General features: G+C 38.9%; 2 protein-coding genes across 4 annotated transcripts in view; one reads left to right on the forward strand and one right to left on the reverse strand.

The window, feature by feature from the left end:
* Positions 1-21067, forward strand: part of AKAP7 (A-kinase anchoring protein 7) — an 86869-nt gene that overhangs the window by 22983 nt on the left and 42819 nt on the right. For 2 of the 3 annotated variants that reach the window (XM_086744771.1, XM_086744770.1), the window contains exons 6-7: positions 3817-3929; positions 15046-15190. In XM_086744771.1, coding sequence (XP_086600897.1) covers positions 3817-3929; positions 15046-15190 — 258 coding nt within the window. Of the gene's footprint in view, positions 1-3816; positions 3930-15045; positions 15191-16349; positions 16445-21067 lie in introns of those variants that run through there. The other variant, XM_086744772.1, reaches the window with a different exon arrangement.
* MSH5 (mutS homolog 5) lies at positions 8386-10821 on the reverse strand. The gene has a single exon (XM_010115644.2). The coding sequence runs from the start codon at positions 10819-10821 to the stop codon at positions 8386-8388; it is 2436 nt and encodes an 811-aa protein (XP_010113946.2).

Below are 21067 nucleotides of genomic sequence, written 5' to 3' on the forward strand. Positions count from 1 at the left end.
TGAGATTAATGATGGAAAACACAGATCTTGTTTGATTTTTCAATCTAGCTAGTAATGTTGATGTCTAGGGGAAGGATGGCCAATCCTCATTTGTTAAGACCCATGGGCATTGTCTGTCTACAATCTTGTCACTGGCTGCTTAATTTCTTTCAGTTCAGGCAATCTCCATCATAAACTTTAACCTTTGTGTATTTGCTCAGTCTTTAAATCTACTTTAATGCTGTCCCATAAGCCTGGAACTTTCTCTTGCCCACAGCATCCATGCTTCCTTCCCCATTTCTTTTAAAACCTTTTTTTTGTGGCCACTTCTTCAAAGAGCTGCATGGATATTAATAGCATTACATTATCTTTTAACCTTCCTATGCTCTACGGAAAACATTTCCCTTTGTTTCTTTTTTCCCCACCTCCATCTACTCAGATTTCTTTCTATTTTCATTTTCTCTGAAGAAGGAAGCATTATGCTAATTATAGTTTGCCAGTCACCTTAAGCAGTAAAATATCATGCTCTCCCTAAGTGTCAAATACTGCAAAACTGGGGCTGTCTGTAGTACCAGCAAATGTGGCCAGTCTCTTGAGCCTGTGATGTTTAGTAACGATCTACGCCATGATGAAGCTATGGGAGAAGTGTGATCACCATGAGAACATGTGTGGACACACACACATAAATCTATTAATGTAAAACTGCACTCTTTCTCTGCAGTTATCCTGCCTTTCATCTGACCCAGTTCTTCATTATGTTTTTTCTTTATTAGAATTGACAAGTATGAAAAAAAGAGATTAATTTAGAAAGATAAATAGAAGCAGGTATTGAACAAAGCTGTTTAGCGCAAAACAGAGACACGCAGGCCGTGTGTTTGCTGTTCAGCAATGTGCAATGTAGGTGCCCTAGCATCCCACTGTAACACACATTCATAGTGCCACAGTCTACCCTGTTGAAAACACTGCGTTTAAAATCCTGTGATCAGATGCACGTTGGCAAACCACTGATCTGACAGTAAGCTCTTACTGGAGTTAGGGGGGACATCCTTAGATGTGCAAATCTTCACCAGTACAGATCTTAATTGCAGAGCAGGAGATAAGACACTGCTTGGCATAAGATGTGATGGCAGAATGAATTTGAGCTTTTAGGGGTGAAAAAAGACTATGGTCTACAAGACTGAGTTAGAATATCACGGGGTAGTGTAAACTTGGTTTCAATAAGACTAATCCTTTACTGGAACATCAAACTCAATGAATCCCTAAATGATGCAGTTCAGAGGACCAAACAAAGGAACCAGAAAATGACTTTGTTACAGATATTTTCAATTTAAATAAATATAATATTTTATTTGCTTACTAACATCAGAAAATAAGCAGACCATTGGATGCATGCAAATACATGTACACCATAACTAAGTGGCTTAATTTGAGCTTCCATCTCTCAGTTTGAAGAAGCAGCAAACATTTACTTGTAGTCTTCTGCTTTGATACGTTAATCTGTTGTTCAGCAGCGTTTGTGTGCACAGCTGCGCAATAGCTTAGTGGGGATCCAGTGTAAATTTAGAAATGTTTCTTACAAACACAATTTAAAATAATATAGGTAGGTAAGCTGTACTTGTGTATAGATACATAGCTACAGATATATAGTAGGTCTGTAGATCTAGCTACATAGATCTATATAGAAGGTATGCATGTACATACGTATACACGTACATGGGGCGAGTGAGAGAGAGAATGGGCACAAACTGAAACACAGGAGGTTTCCTCTGAACATCAGGAAACACTTTTGTACTGTGAGGGTGACTGAGCACTGGCACAGGTTGCTCAGGGAGGCTGTGGAGTCTCCATCCTTGGAGACAGGCCAAACCCACCCAGCTATATTCCCGGGCAGACACTCTGGGTGGCCCTGCTTGAGCAGGGGGGTTGGACGAGATGACCTCCAGAGGTCCCTTCCAACCTCAACCATTCTGGTAGGTTATTTTCATCATCTGCCATAGTGTACTTATTACCATTATGTAAATGGTTCACAAGTTTTAATCTGGTTGTCCTTTCAGCATCCTGTGAATTAGAATCATAGAATTGTAGAATGGTTAGGGTTGGAAGGGACCTTCAAAGGTCATCTAGTCCAACCCCCCTGCAAGGAGCAGGGACATCCCCAACTAGATCAGGTTGCTCAGAGCCTCATCCAGCCTGGCCTTGAACGTTTCCAGGGATGGGGCTTCCACCACCTCTCTGGGCAACCTGTGCCAGTGCTTTACAACCCTCAATTAGAATAAAAGGTTGGACTAATTCTTTTTTGTAAAATGCATCAACGTCTTATAAGTGGGGAGTGAAGGTTGAAAGAGACTTTTTAAATGGGCCTGATTAAGAGATGGCATTTGGGTCTTTGATTTCCTTGGTTTCTTTCAAAATCACAACTTTAGTTGCATAGACTGCGGAGCCTAAGGTTATAAATCATAGGCGGCAGAGAAAAGAGAAGTGAATTTTGATCTCCATGTCCCAAGTGAATACTCTGAGCTTCTTTTAGAACTTCTCTGTTGCAAAGTAATGCATAAACTTGTAAAATTTCTTCTTGCGTGTGATTTCAAAGTAGCTCACATAAATAGTTACTAGAGGAAACAAAAAATGGTAAGAGTAAGGACTCGGGAGTGACATGTTACAGGAGTGTGAACTGGCAGACTTATGCTAGCCATTTGTTCCTATATGCCTGTATTCCTCTTCCTTGGGCCTTCCCTGTTATTTTTCAGCCAGCTGTGCTGTTCCCTTCCAGTGTAATGCATTGCCTTCCAGGTGGGAGAATAAAGCACTGGATCTTTCTGTTACAGCTGAACTAGCAAGCCAAAAAAATAATAAATACACTTAAATGCAAACAGATCATTATGGTAAGGGTTGATTAAATGAATGTGATAGGATTGATTTCCCCCCCCCCCCCATTTTGATTTTAGTTCTAGGATAGTATGAGCCAGCTAGACCTACAGCGAGTGAAAAATTGGAAGCTGTATTTACAAAGAAAAAGAAAAAGATTTTGCAGTTTTTATCTTTTTAAGTAATAGGAGTATTCTATTTACTGGTATTATTTTTGCCACAGGTTTTATCAATTTTATCTAAACTTTTTTTTTTCAAAATTACAACAGAATTTTTTCATTTAAAGTATTTCAGCTAAAAGAAATAGCAAGCATAATTAAAAAGTTATACTGAAATTTATTCCAAGAAATGAAACATTACATTGGGCAGATGAGTTGGGAAATACTAAATTTTATTAATGTAGTAGAGGAAATTAGCTTGGAAGGCAACAGTGAAGCTTGAAAAAAACAAACAAAAATCATCAGCATACCTGATAGGTTCTCTGCTATGTAAATCCAGTGCCAGAACTTAAAGTTTTCAATTTCAGATTTCCTTTGGTCTGAATGGAAGATTACCCGAATACAGATAATAGAAGGCACCACAGAACAGTGTTTTTTAAGAGAGATAAATCTGTTATCAAGAGTTTCAAGAGTTTTCCTGAAGTTTCCAAGACTCTTCCAGTGAGAGTAACTCCTGAACAGTTTTAATGTCAAGTTCCTTTTTTGATAGCAAAAGCAGACAGCATGGACAGCTTTCTAATTGCCATTATTTAGTAAAGCCAAATTTGTGACCCACATTAACTGTGGATATAAGACTATTTTAACATGAAATAATATGTACCTTTGAAGTTAACTAGAAATTGCTCTGCCTTTTAGTACTCACCATCTTGTTTTTTCCATGTGGAGCAGCCGTGACTCATTACAGTAGAAAGCACATTTTTAAGCATTCTATCATGTAATATCTTTGTACCTCTACATTTTTCTCCCCCTTCAGGGACTATGAAGAAGATATTTAAAGAAAAGGGCATCTTGGCAGGAGAAGAAAGAGCTTTTAAACCGCATCTGACCTTCATGAAGTTGTCGAAATCAACACAGCTACGTAAGCAGGTGAGCTCACATTTCACATAGCTCAGCAGCACTCTAGAAAGTTTAATTTGGAGAGGAACAAAGGAGTTGCTTATGCTGTAGCATCATGCTTTCTATTTTGTAAACAGCTGAAGAGGTAAGACTTGAAAATACTGATTCCTTTTTTTTTGAAAAAATAATTGGAACATCTACCATATAAACAGTGGTTCTGTACTGTACTTTAAGTTACCACTCCTGATATTCTCAGTACAGTAATACTGTGGTCTCTTTTCTTTTGTGAAACTAGGCAAGACCAAAGGATGAAAGTACTTGTTCAAAATGACAGAACTGTTATTAGGATGTAGTTTATATGCATGTAATTTGTTTGGATAGTTTTGTTTTGTTACTGTATAGGAGAAAGCAAGCAAATAAACAATGTCTATATTTGATATGCAAATATGCAGACTGTCAGTTCCCTCTATTGAATATGCTTTGTTGAATTTCAGAGTACTGGTGAAAGACATCTATATTCTCGCTTGCAGGCAGTTATTTCTTGCCTATTTATTAGCTTTTTTGACAAAATACAGAAATATATAAAAGTAGGTTGTAACTGTGATGATAAATATATAGAAGCAATACTGGTATATCTTGTTTTTTATTTCATATTAATTTAACAGTTATATTGTATTTTTTAATATAAGATGTATCTCTGTAATTTTTTTTTTGCTGACATTATGTAGAATGTTTTATGTGATGCTTTAAAATTGACCAGGAAAATAATTTTCAGAAAAAAAATATTTGTAAATAAGAACTAAAGTACAGAATAGAAATATTTTTATTTTTACTTAATAGTAAGCATTAAAGAAAAAAACTTTAAAATGTCGTTAGAAATAACTTTAAAAAATGGTGAAGGTACACATTTTAATTAAGTAGTACTGTGAAATTTGTGGGAAGAAGACAACGAGATTTGAGATATATCAAGATACTTCAAGGGCACACATACTTGCTCTGAAACAGAAATAAGGACTTGCGCACAGGTTGTAGGTGGTGTATTATAGCTATTAAAATTGTAAGCTCACATAAGCTTTTGCTTGTATTAACAGATGTTTTATAAAACACTGATTTTTAAAATCCACAGCTCTTCTGGAATATCAGCTGTTTAGTAATTTAACTGTTTGGTTAAAACATCTGAGATAATCAGGGTGGGTTTTTTGCCATTCTGTTTTTTGGTTGGTTTTTGGCTGGTTATTTGTTTTGTTTACATTTATCTACCTTGCATGAGCTATTAGCCAGGATGCATACTCTCTGTGTTCTGATATTCACTGCTGCTGACAGAACCAGGTCAGTGTCATTCCAAATCATCTTCCTTAGTCCTCTATAATACGGGATAACGCATATGGTATTCTTAAGATAGACTGTATACAAAGATATTATATATTAAATCTGTAAACTATTTTATCAGGAATTTTTCTCTGTCAATCCACTGTCAGGCATAAGCATCGGTGTTTACTATCATTTTTTGTTTCATTGTGTCTGTGCATTTAGTGAGATATTTTCATGCATTTACTGAAAATAACAAATAAAAACATGAAACATAAAAGGAATAACTGTTTTGTAGTATGTTTTAGTATAATGTTTAATTGCATTTTCAGATCAGAAAACAGTATGAGAAACAAGGGGGAGTGGATGGAGATTACATGAGAAAGCACATAGAAGAGCAAACAGAACTAAGTAGTTGAGTATAGTTCACAGCCATAGCTTTATAACTATATTTTTTTAAATGTAAGTTTCCTTATTTGAAGCAATGCTCTGTTAAGCCACTCTCCTCATAATGACATCTAAATTCCACCAAAGCTGTCTTTTTGGGGGGGGGAAAAAAAAAATCTGTTTTTCAAACCTTAATATAGCTACAGGCTTTTTTGAAATGCGTATATTCTGAAAAGATTTTAACTTACACAAATTGTTGTTGATATTTACAAAGCAAGGAGTTTGAGAATTCAAAATTAATAAAGATCTCAAGAAATCAGCTTTCCACTTTGAAGGCACAGCATTAAGCTAAAAATGGTAAATGCAAAAACCTTGGAAACATACATTAATAAAGGATAAAGATGTGAGATAAAGTAGGTTAGAAAAGAGCTACCTGGGTTACTGTACCCCCTTCAACTTCTCAGGTTAAAGAACTTATTTACCTACTCAGAAGTGGGAACAAGTCATTTTTCATGCTTAGCTGGGCAATTCTGAGATCAAATGCGCCACTGAAAACTTCCTCAAAACAGGGAGGCCTCTTGATGCCTCTCATCCATGTGGAAGCAGATAAAGGGTTATAATTTACTTGCACATGTTTAGCTATTTCCACAATTGATTGTTCGAATGATAAGAATCTTGTTTTAGTATCATTACCTTCCATACAAAGATCCTACTGAAACACAATAAAAAAAGCAACTGGATTTTTGCACTTGAAGATAACATTTCTATTTCTGCTTCCCTCACTAGCCTCCTACATTGCCACAGGTCAGTCACAACCCCTCTGTTTTTCATTCGTCCAGACAGCTGTTTATTTCAGGGCCTACTGTGAGGCACACTTGATAAATGCTGTATGATATTTGGAGATCCTTTGATACGTAGTGCTGCCAGAACTGCAAATACCGCAAAATGGATTTCGTAAGTAGATGATGACTGACAGCTAAATTGCTCTGATGGCATCTGCTTAATTAGTAAGGAGTATATCCTTAGCCTAGGCTGGGGTTGACAAAAAAAAAAAAGCCAAAAATCTAATTTATTAATATTGAATATATTATATTCTTCTGTACATTATATCTTTAGAATGCTGTATGTATAATTAGTAAAAGAGAATATATTGTGAGAAAAATCAGTTTGTATTTACAATGCTTGCAAGTGTTGTACAAGGCCTGTTCCCATTCAAGTTCAATGTAACCTCGTCAAGACGCTAGATGTTATTTTGCAGACAGTATTGGTATGATTGCACTGGAAATAGCAGTAACTGCATGATGCAGTAATTTATTCTTGTATTTTCTTAATGCAAATGTTAAATTTTTGCCACTATCCTAGTTTCATATAGAGATAACAAAAGGTACTTATTTTATAATAGTAACAATAATTCCTTCATCATAAACAAGGAAATTCCACACTGAATCAAACCCAAAGCAGTGTCTCCAAATTAAAATATTTTTGATGTGCACTCACATTCATCTTTTTGTTACATTCAGCTAGACATACCAGATAAGATGTTTAATACTGATAATGATGAAGGTAATTACTTTTTTTCTCATGTAAATTTTCTCTCAGTTTATGTGACATTAATATTTTTGGCTTCTGGAAGACAAATATAGCTGAAGAGAGATGTAGTATATCTGCCGATGTGTTTAATTAGTCATACCGTAAGCAGTTACAGCAACTTTTGGCAGTCAGACAATAAGTTATCTAATGTATCTTCTGTCTTATTTAGATAAGGAATCTCAGGCACTTACCTTGTTGCAGGAAAGGTTATTACTTCTGTAGTACTTACATATCATGTCTCCTGCTTCATTAATTTGTTAATGAATTTTTGTTGCATATGCATATATCAAATACTGTGTTCAGTAAAGATCCTCTGCATGACAAGAGAAGTGAAAGAGAATCCTCCCCTTCTAGTATTGTTCCTTTAAACTTATTTTTTACTCAGTACTCAGAATATAAAATATGAATTTGTCTTACATCCCTAGTATAGTTTTCCATTTCCTAGATTTTTATTTTTGCTTTTATTTATACCCATATGGCATGGATACATAGTCATAGCATACAGAACCTTATGAGAAGAGAGTGATTCTCTGTAAAACCAAAGCACTTCCCCTGTTTATCAGCACCCACTGATTCTGACCCCCAGCATTCTTTGTATAATAACTCCTGCGATCTCTTGCATTTTGGACAGAAACACTGGTATAAGAAAAGCTGCAGAGCTCATTAAACCCCTCTGTATTTCCATTTATCAGCCACTACGTCAGTGGTTTGTACTGTGACAACTGTTACTTGCTGATATGGGAGTCTAAGGCACATACTTACTTGGAATCTTTGATGCTGATCCTAAAATGGCTGAAACTATCACTTTGGCACAGTACAAAACAAAAACCACTTTGCTTTCACAGTCTTATCAGACCAGCAGAAATGCTTTATGATTTTTCTACAGGTTTTTTTTTTAATCTGAAAATCTAACGATACCGGCAGAAAATGCACAAACTGGGTGACCCAACAGCTGAAAGAGGTTCTTGAATTCTCTTCTTTCAGTCTTCCTGCTTTCATATCATACAGTATACTGCAGAAATATGCAACTACAGTACTTGTTTTAAAAAAAGAAGAAGAAGAGAGGACAGACACTATAGACAATTTGTTACAAGCTAAATAAATAACGTGACGTGTTAGTCATAGTGATCATTCTTTAAATTACCAAACTCTCCTACTGAACGTGGCGGATATGTAATCCGTGCTTTTACTCATACCCCTGTTACAGAACTGAGGCTGCAGAAGGCAGCACCTCTTTACGCATAAACTCTTCTAAGTCCACATGGGGATCATCAAGGTCTAGACACAGAAACTTTTCCACAACAGACTTGCATTTTTCCATCCGATCTCCTTTTGAAGGATGATCAATACATTTAATAGCTTTTCCATTGCGAATCAGTTCTGACACTTCCACTCCTCTTTCAACAATTTTGGCTGGCATTCCTGCTAACGCAGCGATGTTGGCAGCATGACTAATGGTGGACATGCCCTGTTTGATCTGATAGAAAAATATCAATTCATCTCCATCTTGGTGAGTCTCCATGGTCAGGTACTCCAGAAGAGGTGTGTCAGGCAGGAGTTCCAGCTGCATTAAACTGTGAAAATTAGTGGAGACAAAGACCTGCGGACACTGGGTTCCTTGACTGATCCAGTACCTCAAGACAGCAGCCAGAAGGGACAGGCCGTCCAGTGTGTTGGTCCCTTTACCAAACTCATCAATAAGTACCAAGGACCTCTCTGTGGCATTGTTAACTGCCTTGGCAACCTGGTTAAGATCAATCATGAAAGTGGAGAGCCCTACAGAAACTGATTCCCTACTGTGGATTCTTGTGTAAATCCCATCAATTACTCCAATCTCTGCCTCTGCTGCAGGGACATAACTGCCAATTAGAGCCATGAATACTATAAGACCTACTTGCTTTAAGTAGATGCTCTTTCCAGATGAGTTAGGCCCTGTGATTATCTTTATTCGTCTGGTAGCCTCACCACTGTTCACAGGATTGGCCACAAAAGTCTTTGCACATAGTTCCATGAGCGGATGTCTTCCATCCTTGATGTGGAAGCCATGGCGGTGAGTAAAGCGTGGCCGGCAGTAGGCATTTTCCCGGGCCATCACTGCCAAAGCTAGTAGCACATCTAAGTGTGCAGTATACTCAATCACACTGTTAAGAACTTCAGACTTCTCCAAGATCTTTGTCTGCAGCTGGTGCATAATAAGTGTTTCCTGGTCTCTGATCTCACAGTGCAGATCACCCAGCAGGCTGTCTAGCTCCTTAGTCCTAGCACTTCTGTAGTGCAGTTTATCCTCTGATAAGAACATGAAGTCCAAGCCTTCAATTTCGAAGTCACTCTTATCTACCATAGTTGGTAGCCGTGGAATGGAGAGAAGGAACCCAATCAGAGGAATGTAGATCACACAACAGGAAGGAATATGATTGTCCAACGTCTCCAGTTCTTTTCGTGCCACTTCTGTAAGGAAGTCTGACAGTCCCATCAGCTTTCGTTTCTTTTCATCAATGGTGGGGTCCACGTTGGGTCTAACAGTGAAGCGGTTCTCTGAGATGCTGCCTTCAAAGTCCACCACTTTGCTGATTAGACTAGCGATGTAGTGCAGGTCATCAGTGAAGACACGTGAAATAGTCTGAAAGAGTTCAATAGTGTTGGGCAGAGAACGACATGTGTCTCTAAGGCACACTGCACTGTACACTGTCTTATAGAGTGCCTGCCAGTCACTAACTTTTGTGTGGGAAAGAGTCATTCTCTTTAGAATAAGAGGCACATTTTTAATATTCTTGAGGCAACCCTGAAGAGTGAGGATCGTTTCATGGTTTTGAGCCAGCAGGAAGAAGTGGATAACATCTAGCCGCTTGTTCAGCTCTGTCAAGTTCCGAGTAGGTCGTGTGAGCCACAGCCGTAGCAGTTTTTCTCCCCATTTGCACCGGCAACGGTTTAAAATTCCATATAAACTGAATCCTTCTTTTAATCCACTGGACAGCTTGTACACAGAAGGATGGATATCACTTTTAAATATCTGCAGGACACAGTAAGTGTCTTGGTCCATATTCACAATATCTGACAGCACAAACTTTTTAAAGGCCAAAATAGGAACTGCAATAGTGTTTTCTTCGAGCTCAACTCCAACCCTTCTCCTGTCTAGGAACTTAAGGAGTCCTCCTAGGGCTCGTATCATGAGTGGGCTCTCAAAAGGGATGACTGAGGACAAATAGAGAATTTTCTCTGTTGCAGTCATATGAGATGGGATAAATGGAAATTGCCTGGATAGGATCCGTTGCTTGCTGACTTCTAGGCCAAAATCTATGTTAGGAAACAGGACAACTTCTGGTTTTCCTGTATCTTTATCACCAGCAGTAGCTGTCAGGTTGGTCAGGAATTTGGCAATATTCTGGTCCTGTTTTGCACTGGTCACTATACATTGAGGATTAACTTCTCCAATCACTTTATGCAGTAGCTTGAGGTCTTCATTATCAGGTGTGTCGGGCATAAAGTAAATGGAGCAATCTTCTGTATCATAATAAGTAATTGCAAGCTGCCCTGCATACCACAAAACAGACATGTGTGTCTCAGGGCACTCTTGCTCCTCTTGTTCGGGCCCAAGCGGTGGTGGCAAAGCACAACTCGTGGCTGATGTGGCACTCATTCTGTCGCAGAAAGGTATTTTTATTCACAACTCATCCAAAAAGTCCTGAGAAGTAGCTGTAAGAGACAACAGCAGGTTAAGCACTCATTCTTCTAACCCTAGAGAACAAAGATGCTACCAGAAATTAAAGACAGATGTTACCTGTTCAAGTGAAAAGATAACCCAGTAACTACAGCCACCATCTTGCTTCCAAGTAAGCTGTAACTAAACTAACTACCAACAGTGTTGGAATACTTTTACAGTTTTCCTTTGTATCTCTTATTTTCTAAGTACATATGTGTGCCCAAATACCCATAAATACAGTAATACCTGCCCATGTATGTACACATACAAAATCATCCTCCCTCAGAGGTACAGGACACCTGCGTGCACTAACCACAGCTCCTCAAAATGATGCAGCCACGTAAACTGGTCATGGTTTCAGGGTCCAACCCTACTATTTATGCAGCACCATCACACAGCACCGGTTTCTGTACAAGTACACAACCATAACAGTTTCTGTCACCGTCAGCAACCCGCTTCCAGCCCTCTCCTACTGCTTCCCCCTTCTACTCACCCTCCCCAGCACTGGCCGGCAGCTCGACTCGGCTGCTGCGTCTCCTTGGAGCCCAAAAGTTTTACCTTTACTCCCTTCCCCTTCCTCTCCAGGCCGGTGCTTGGCGCTCGCTGCCCTCAGGCCTCTCTCCGCTGCCGGGTGCTGTCCGACGGGCGAGCCCCGTCTGCGCAGCCAGGCCGCGGACGCTGTCCCGCCTCGCCTCGCTGCCCTTAACCGCCGGTCGCCCGCCGCTGCCGGGGCCTCCCCGCAGCTCGGTCCCGGCAGCAAGTTCCTGCTGTCACGCAGGGAACGGACGCTCGACCCCCCGCCTGAATGGGAGCACCCCTCTCCTCAGGGTACCCGCTCTTCCCGCCAGCCCCTGCCCTGGCCCCGGGGGCGGCTCGCTACCTCCCTCCCCAGCCTGCTGGAGCCCCGCGTTGACTCCTGCCCGCTGCCTGGCTCCCTGCCGCTCACTTCTTTCACTCGTTGCGGCTTCTGCAGCTCACTTAACGAGCTACATCAAGCAACTGAAAATGAATTTTCCTATGCAGCCCTTGCCTTCGGAGAGCTGGACGTGTGGTGCTGGGAGATGGGCATTTTGGCTGCGGGGCCTGGTACAAGCAGCCACTGTGCAGCCATGTTAAGGCCTGCCATGGCAGCCACCAAGACTCCATGCAGCTGGAGGGTTTAACTGCAGGCTGGGGATGGCAGGCTGCACCTTCCCCGCCTGTGCAGACAGGGAGTTAGCAGACATGACAGGGCTACCAACTGCTCTCTCCTTGGTGCCCTGCCAGTCTTGCAAGAGCTCCACATGCACGGCCTCTCCAGGCCCCCCTAACACAGGCATGTCCCCTTGCAGGCATCCATTCGTTATAGTGCTTCCTCAAGAGGCAGGTGTCTTCCTCCTCCCATCCCAGCATCAAATGCTTCAAAATGGCCTTGCAAGTACTCTGTTTCTCGCCCTCTCCCGATTATAGCATATTTCTATAATCAGCCTCTGTAACTTTCCCATGTGGGAATAACTCTCATCTCCACTGCTCCAGACCCTTTTGGTTAAGAAATGAACCGTGACCTTCCCATGCACCTGCGTTGTTTCTTCCTTTCACATCTTATTACAACCATTGCGAGCAGCAGTCCAGAAAGTACTCCAAGTTACTAAAAATATCATACAGTTTTCCCATGGCTCCTTTTCCAAACATCTTTCAGTAGTGCATCACAAGCATAACTCAATTCCTGAGCATTCAGCATTTGAGTCACACCTTACCAATCTGTTTTTGACAAGCAACATCCCAACCTCTTGTAAGTGCTGGGTTTTTTTTTTATTGGAGCATGAAGTGGTGATTTTGATCTTTCCTCATTTCATTCCATGACTACTAAAGGCTTCACATTTTGACAAGTATTCTTCTGTCTGAAAAGGTCTTTTTTAATTACTGGTTGATGTCTAAATGTATTTCAAAGAACTGTCAGCCAAAAAAAGCAAAGAACGATGATTTAATTTCAAAATAACCTTAGTGCATAAGGACTAAGCTAGCCATAGAATATAAAATTTTAAATAATAACAGTGAGGCTGGAATAAATGTCTGCTTCCAAGGAGGTCATGTACTTGAAATGAAAAGCATCCGCCACTAGATGCCATCGTTTCAGAGAGTAAGGAAATAGAAAGCCATTTTTGACATTCTGTAAGTTAGACTTTAGGAGTCCAAAAATCTAATTTAGTAAAGAGGACCAAAAGTCTCTAAATTAGACTAGAGAAACAAATGTGCAGGTATTTACTCAAGCAAAGAGCTTTTTAAATCTATAGTTTTCTACCTAAATAAAAGCTGACCCCATCTTGCATATGAGTAATTGAATGAAGCAGCACAAGAAATGTGTGTGATGCTCAGATGAATGGATGCGGTGTAAGGGTGTGAGGACGGAGGTGGCATCTGTCCCTTTTAGGGTGTCGAGTGAGGGACCTTTTCAGTGCAGAAGGGGGTAATACGAAAAGGAGGAGGCCCTAAACAACACATATGGAGACACAAACCTGACCAACATATAAGGGAGGCAGCAGCAAGAGCCAAAGCTGGTCAGCCACGCAGGTTGATGAGGGCATGTGGAGTGTGGAGATGTTATTTCAGTAGGATTGTCTGGTTGAGGACCTTGTCAAATGGGATGGTAAGTGAAAGGAGGAAGCCATAAACAAAATATATAGAGACACAAACCTGTCAAACATAACACACAAAACCAAGAAACAAACCTCATCAGTCACACTAACTGATGGACTATCAAGAAACTGCAGGCAAACCTGGACTTTACAGCTATTGGGGATGTAAAGCTGAGGGTCCAGGGTGTTGGAGGGGTCAGTGGGACTGTGCAAATGGATCGGGGATGTGTAGGGGAAGGGGACTGGGGAGGAACAAAGGAAGAGCTGACAGAAAGGGATGTAAAAGGGGCTGGTTGTGTGTAAAAAGGGGCTGGCGGACACTCTTGTTTGACCAGGCTGGTGTGCTGCAGGCTGGTTGCTGAGGGCAAACCAGGTGTGTGTGAGGGGTGCAGGTGTTCACTATCAAACCTCAAGCTGGACCAGCTGGTGAGTGGGGTCCCATGGGGTGAGTAAGGGAGGGCTGGGATCTGGGCAGGGGTGCCAGCCAGACAGAGAGGCTGTGATGGTGCTTAGGGGATGCACAAATGTGTGTGTGCTTTTGAACTCCTGTGCGTGCCTGCACTGGTGACCTGTCTTTTCCAGGGTCTGTCTTCACTCGTGTCTCATGTGAGCTCTGTATGTGGTGCTGTTGAAGGCAGCACCTTGTCTGTGGCAGCTGTATAGCTGGCTGTAGCCATGTCCTCTGAGCCTCTCTCTGTGTCTCTGGGACGTGAAAGCAGCAGGTACATCCAGCAGAGATCCTGTGTCCCTGGGGCACCAGGCCGGGCTCCAGCAGCTGGGCTGTAGGGAGCCCTGGGTGGAGCTGCTGGAAGCAGCCATTGCTCCTAACATCCCTTAGCATATAGTAACAATTTTTAAAAAGCAAACAGCATTATTTTGAGGTGGATTGAAGAAGAAAATATTGAATTTCTACAGACATCATTTATATTTTTAGAAAATATGATGAAATTAGGAACTCTAAACTCTTAAAATAACTACTGAAATGAGATTTTCTGCAAACAGCCCAACAGAATATTATATTTCACTTCATACATGCAAAACTACATAATGATAGTAATGTTATAAATCACTGTAAGTTTTTGGATTTGCTGAGCTAAAAAGCCTATTGCTAGTTAAATACAACCACATTTTCCTGTTTGGTGAAACTGCCCTTGACAGACATTTAAGATTGTTCCTTGTAGTAGCGTGCCCAGTGATGACAGCAGGAATAATTTCCAGTTACATGTTTCATGAAGACTGTGGCAAGCCATTGGAAGTTAAAGCAGTTGTAGCACTGTGTACATCCATTTGTTTCCTACAGAACTGAAGAGGAGGATTAGAAAGGAGGTGTGCTGACACTTTTATTTCCTTGTTTAAGTTCTGCAGCAGACAGTACTTAACTAAAACAGAAGATCTGGCACATTATTGTTTCATTATTCTTTTTGTATCTTGAAGTAGTTTTCCATCCCAACTATACCTTTGGTTAAAATGAAAACTATAGGAATTAAATATGAAAATTCAGTCTTCTAGTGGAATGCCTAATTAAATTTTATGTTGCTGTTTAAAGGTGAAAAAAATTGACTCAGGTCTGTATGAAGATTTTAAAAGCCATTATTTTGGAGATGAAATCCTGCACCGTCTAGATCTTTGCTCCATGTTGAAAAAAAAGCAACCAAATGGTTACTACTACTGTGAGTCCTCTATTGTTTTTGGTAAGTACATCTTCATTTTTCTCTTATATCAATTGTGTCTATCAGTTATATGCCTGAAAAGCCTTTTTTTTTTGGAGTGTATGTTAGGCCATTCTTGTAATAATATTCATGGAGTCTGACAGAAGTCTGCCCTTCAATTCTGGCTCTCCAGGAACACTGTGCAGTGCTTCTTGCTGGCAGCTAAAGTTCATGTTCAACTATCCGTCCCCAGAATCCAGTTCCATTTCTCATCCTAAAATGAGTATTTAAGATAAGTGAGATGTTATCGCTCTCCAGAGCTGCTCATCTCTCTGTTGACTATAAAGACAGCCTGTGTGACTAACTTAGGTTAGACACAGTAATTATAGATTATTAAAGCTAAGTGAAATATCTCTGGTTTGGCAAAGATGTGACCTTACTTGGACTACATTCATGGACAGAGAGAATTTCAGTGGTACAACAGGTTTCATAATAACTGTTCAGAATACCATCAAGACTTTAAACATTATACAGGCACCTTGCCTAGATCATTACAATGCTAGAAATCACAGTTGTGTCCTCCTGCTTTACCTGAACAGAAGCTTCACATCCCTATGATTAATAATTTAGGCTTGTCTTCTCATTTCTGCCACAAGTCACGTATAGCTGCTCTGTGGATTGAGAGACTGTGGGAAAATGGCTTCTACAATAAACCTCTCTGTGATGGTTAGTTCCCAGTAGCTGATAGTGCATCTTGGGGCGGCTATTAGTCGTATTAAGAACATGAGTTAAAACACTCTTAAGTGGAATAACTAGAGAATGTTGAGGTTTTTTTCTTAAATGTAGTCACCCCTTTAAATCCAGGAATGCATTGCATGAATGCATTGCATGATGTGTTGGGAATATCTGTAAAAATACCATTCTTGCACCTACAGATCTTTAGAAATCAGATGATATGGGAAGACAGTCAAGTCTTAATACAGGAAAATACAACATTTTTTATGTTAATTTCTTTTTTCACCTGTCCTAATCAGGCTGATTCTTTATGTATGTCACGTTAGAGGTGAGTCTTAAAGGACAGGTTCATAGCAGGGAACAGGTCATGGCCTTTGGAGGTCAGTTTATATTTTTCTTCTTTGTACTGGTACAGCTTGGTTTCTATGGTTTTTTTTTGGTTTTTTTTTGGTTTTTTTTGCTGCAGTCATGTCAAAGGTTGTATGTAGTGGTGTTGGAAGACATGGGATACTGAAATTCATACTAGAAGTTCATGTGAAGACTTAACTTTGCCTTTTTTCTTTAGAAATAGAAATTTAAAAATAGAACAAAACTATATTTGTGATGTTGTCAATGAGCAGTACCTCCATCTCAACAAGAATATAGACAGTCTTAATAAATCTTAATAAAGTCTTAACCTTGACCTACTTAAGGAAAAGAGAACATCTGTTCTTGTATGGATCCTCTAAAAATAGGAAAGAAATATGAAAAATATTTTACAGGAGCCTCAACAGTAAAAAGCTTACCTAAAGACTATGATAAATTTGTTCTCATATACCTTGAAACATTTTTCAGATTCCTGGTAATAAGCAGAAATATATATATATACTTTAAAAATGTGACCAGAAATCATTCCAACAATCAGATTATTCAGTGAACCTATTGTTTCCCCTTCCAAAGCATACTAGCCTTAGTAATGAAAAAATTCATGACCAAGGAATGATCGTATTCTCAGAAAGAAAGAACAAAACATGCAACATCAGGGAAATCTTCCAAGACTGTTGGCATCCCAGCTAGCCGAATAGAAACCTCTTCATTGGAATCTTTCTCACGTGGACAGTTTAAAAAAAAAGCCCTGTCTTCATCCTTAAGTAATAAGGAATCTCAAAAATATGAAAACTTCTATTTGTTATGAAGATACATCCTTAAGAACTAAGAAATCTCAAAAAGATGAAAACTTCTGTTTGTTATGAAGATAAATTGTTAAGGACTAAGAAATCTCAAGAAGATAAAGACTTCATGAAGGTAGTGCATCCATCCTCAAATGCTGCAAAACCTTTAAAGGTATGATGAGTGTAAAATAAAAGGAAAACAACTGATTCAGGCGCCTGTTCTAGTTGAGCTAATTGTGATGGAAAGATACAACTTTCAAAGTCTTATAATTGTCAGAAATACATGTCAATAATTCATTATGCTCAATTTCTCCTAAGCACATGTTGTTCTTTTCGTCATTACAAAAACTTATACCTGGTTAATAGGCAGCTTGTACCTGATGATACCTGGTGCCTCATCTGCTGTTTTTCAGCCACTTTTCAAGATCTGGATTGTTTCATTCGTAATGCTATAAAACTAACACTATGTTGAAGACAAAGGGTGTTCACAAACAGTTAGTACTACTTCTAAATTCCTGTTGTTTGGACTAGCTTTACATAAAGACCACTATTAAAAGTTTAGTGCTGGTTCCAGGACTCTGTGCAGGGCTTTGGTGATGACTTGGTTTCTGCCATGTGGTAACTTGTTGCCCTGTGCCGCAGCGTTGGTGGTGGAAGTGCTCAATGGTCTTGAGAACTGTTTTGAGGGCTTATGACTAAATACTTATACAATACTTTAAATATGTCAGGCACTTTGCAAATGCTAATTGCTGTTTATGTTTTTGTTTGACTTAGGGCCACCTTTATTTAGCTTAGGTAGACTGTACAAAACAAACTAAAAGACGTACAGAGGAAAAAAGTGCAGGATGTCTGTTTAAATTAGTGACAACACTGTTGCCAAATCCAGACCAGTTAAAATTAGATATATTTATACCTATCTATCTGTCTGTCTGTCTAAAGATATTATCCTATTTATTGCCTTGTGTTGTGCATAGTTATGTTTATATCTATGCATATAACTATATATGTAATGTCTTCTGTGCACGTTTGTACATTCAAATATTATTTATATGCATCCAAATGCTTAGAGAAACAGAAATTAAAAGATTATTTAACATAGTATAAAGTTTTTCATTTGGGTGAAATTAAGGGTCCACTATTCACAAATATACTTCAGAATATTTTGGAATATATATCTGATTAAGGAATTTGGTAAATAACTAATTACAAGTAAAAGCTGTTTAGTAGTATATTTGGTGGATATTGACAATGTTTTCTCAAAACATTTGTTTAAATCTCTGTTCTTGAACTTGCCTTTTTACTGACAGAATCCTGAAATGAAACAGTCAGATTTTCAGCTGTCTTTTGAATATTAAATCCATTAAGTGGTCTATAACAGCAGTCAATCAACTGGTATTCAAAGCAAGAATCAGATGCTTGTTTGGCTTTAACTCCATCCTTGTGTGACAATGCGTAAAGAATTTATGGGAAGTGTCATTTTCACAGTCCAAACAGACTCATCTTAATTATTTTTACATGAGTACTACATCTGGCTTTCTCTAGCCATAGTATTTGAATGGATATTCTTCACTGATACCACATTAAGAAAGTGTAATACTATTATCCTCACTTTTCATGGTCCTATATGGACATAGATGCATCTTGCCCAGATACAGGCATTTAATTTTTCTGGTTTTGTACATGCTAATATGTATTATCTAAAGCAAATAGGAGAAGGAAAACAGCTATATTGGAACAGAGTTTATATTACTTATTTTTTAATTTCAGAGAAGAAGAAACTATATTGTAATGAATTTTGAAAAACTCATTTTAAAATGTTTTAAAATGTTATTTGAATAGGGATTTTATTAATTGTAGGTAGTTAAGATATTCACATAAACATGAGGCAGTTAATGCAGTTCTATTAATACATCAGTGACAGAGAAAATTGCAAATAACTGAATACAGACAAAACACTGTATCCAGCTCTAGTTCTTTCTACATGTACATGTACTCAAGCAGTTACCTTCTTTCCTTGAAGTGCGCAGAACATACAAAACCAATATTTACTTTTTGTTACCTAGAGTTTGGGCCAGACTTGAGTGTTATGCATATAGTAGGATGAAAAGATGTAGAAAGTTATCAGAAGTAGTGTTAGAAACAGAAATACATGCACAACAAAGAATTGCGTACTACCATGGCTAATAAGTGCCACAATGCATGTTGGCTTGGTAGCTGCGGATTTTAAAAGCATGTTTAAGAATATGGGATGCATAAAAGCTTGATATGAATAAAGGTAGAGGTGAAACACCTGCTGAGCTGCAGCAGTATGCACAGCAAGTAAACAGGCTTTGGCAATATGTCACAGAGCAGCATCCACTATCTTCAGCAGAGCCTACAGACATCTGCACCAGAAGTTTTCTCTGCATCTGTATGCCAGCCCCACAGGGTATGTATTCAGGAGTTAAAATTTGACACGACTGTGACAATAATGTTGAAGCACCATCCTCAAAGTAGAGTTCAGTTTATTGTTTAAAGCAAACAAAACAGCAAGCCAACAAAGTGTCCTTCTTCAGACCATCCACCTCATGGCAGCTGTTGTATGTCACCTCAAATCCCAAAGAAGACCAGTGAATGCTGGAAGGAATTGAGCTTCTCAGCATATTGTTCTTCACCTGAGTGATTGGTCAGTTCTTTATATCACGGTGAAGATGTTAAATAGACCCTCTGACCATCAAAGGAAGCATTATGTAAATCTTCTTATGTTAAATGTGTCTTTAGCATTAATTATCTCACCTAAGTACTTTCAGGATCCATTCATGAAGAGTTTTGTAGACTTGTTTTAAAGAATATTTGTTTATAATAATATAATGTAAAATAAGATTATATACACATGAAAGAAATTTGTCACATACCAAGCTGTGTTCAGCCTGTAAACTGTGATAAGGTTCTCCTGAGTGGCTAGTATGGAGAAGTTTATATATCAGACTTCCCCTGTGCTATCTCTGAGATAGAAAAGCTTCACAAAGTCTCTTCTTTGCTGGAAACCACCTAGCAGGTTACTTTTACTTTCTGCACAACCAGAACTCGTATATCTGGAATGTGTGCCAAGTTGGAGGCTAAAGTGCTCTTACAGTTCCCTTTAACCCTTGCAATCTGGCAGTAGCAATAGGGAAATTGAAATATCAGACTAAAAACATCTATTTTATCTGGATAAAAGCATAATAATATGGTAAAAGGTAATGCTCCTTGCTGCTCAAATAATTCCTCAAACAGATGCCTTTTTAAGTAGCAGAACATTAGTGGGTCGATTTTCGTTGCAGTGGAACATATATGCACAGGTTCGGTGTCTAGTCTGACCTTGTCATCAAGGTACCTTCTGCAGTCTCTCTGAAATGGGAGACACCTACAGAAAGTCATTCATCTCATCCTAAAATGTGTGTATAAGACAGGCAAGAGGTGTCTAAGATAGGCAAGAATGCGAGTCTAAGATATGCTACTTGAAGAGTTGTTGATATTTCTTAATTAGCTTGCTTGTTAATTTTATATATGTATATGTAAAGATACAAATTTTCAACTAAATGACAAAAAGATGCATGATACTTGCGAGCTTCGTGTTTCTGAGGGAGATCAACAACATTATGAACAGAACACATTACAAACAAAATTTATTCTTGTAGATTGCTGCTGTTAGGCTGGTTGGATTGTTTAAGCAACTTTAGTTACTTAAACTTTAATAGCCTTGAGTTAGGATTTAGTGGTGCAGTTTATGCTTCCACATTACATTTTACAGTGTTAGCCAGGCAGCTGCTCAACAGCCATGTCCCAAATAAGGAGCAAGATGCTGGTACCTTGTATAAGAGCTCTCCACACTGAAGATAAGTTTGTCAGCAATAGGTTTTGGGGATATCCACCAAGAGGAAAGAATCAAGAGAGAACAGAAGAAAAGGCTCATCTATACCTGAAACAGAAAATACCTATAATAATGTCACTTTATGAACTCAAAATAATACTGAGAAGAAAAAGACGACTGAAAATAAAAGAACTGGAAAAC

Source organism: Chlamydotis macqueenii, chromosome 3 (genome assembly GCF_036417535.1).
Source record: "Chlamydotis macqueenii isolate bChlMac1 chromosome 3, bChlMac1.mat, whole genome shotgun sequence".
Classification (NCBI taxonomy): Eukaryota; Metazoa; Chordata; class Aves; order Otidiformes; family Otididae; genus Chlamydotis; species Chlamydotis macqueenii.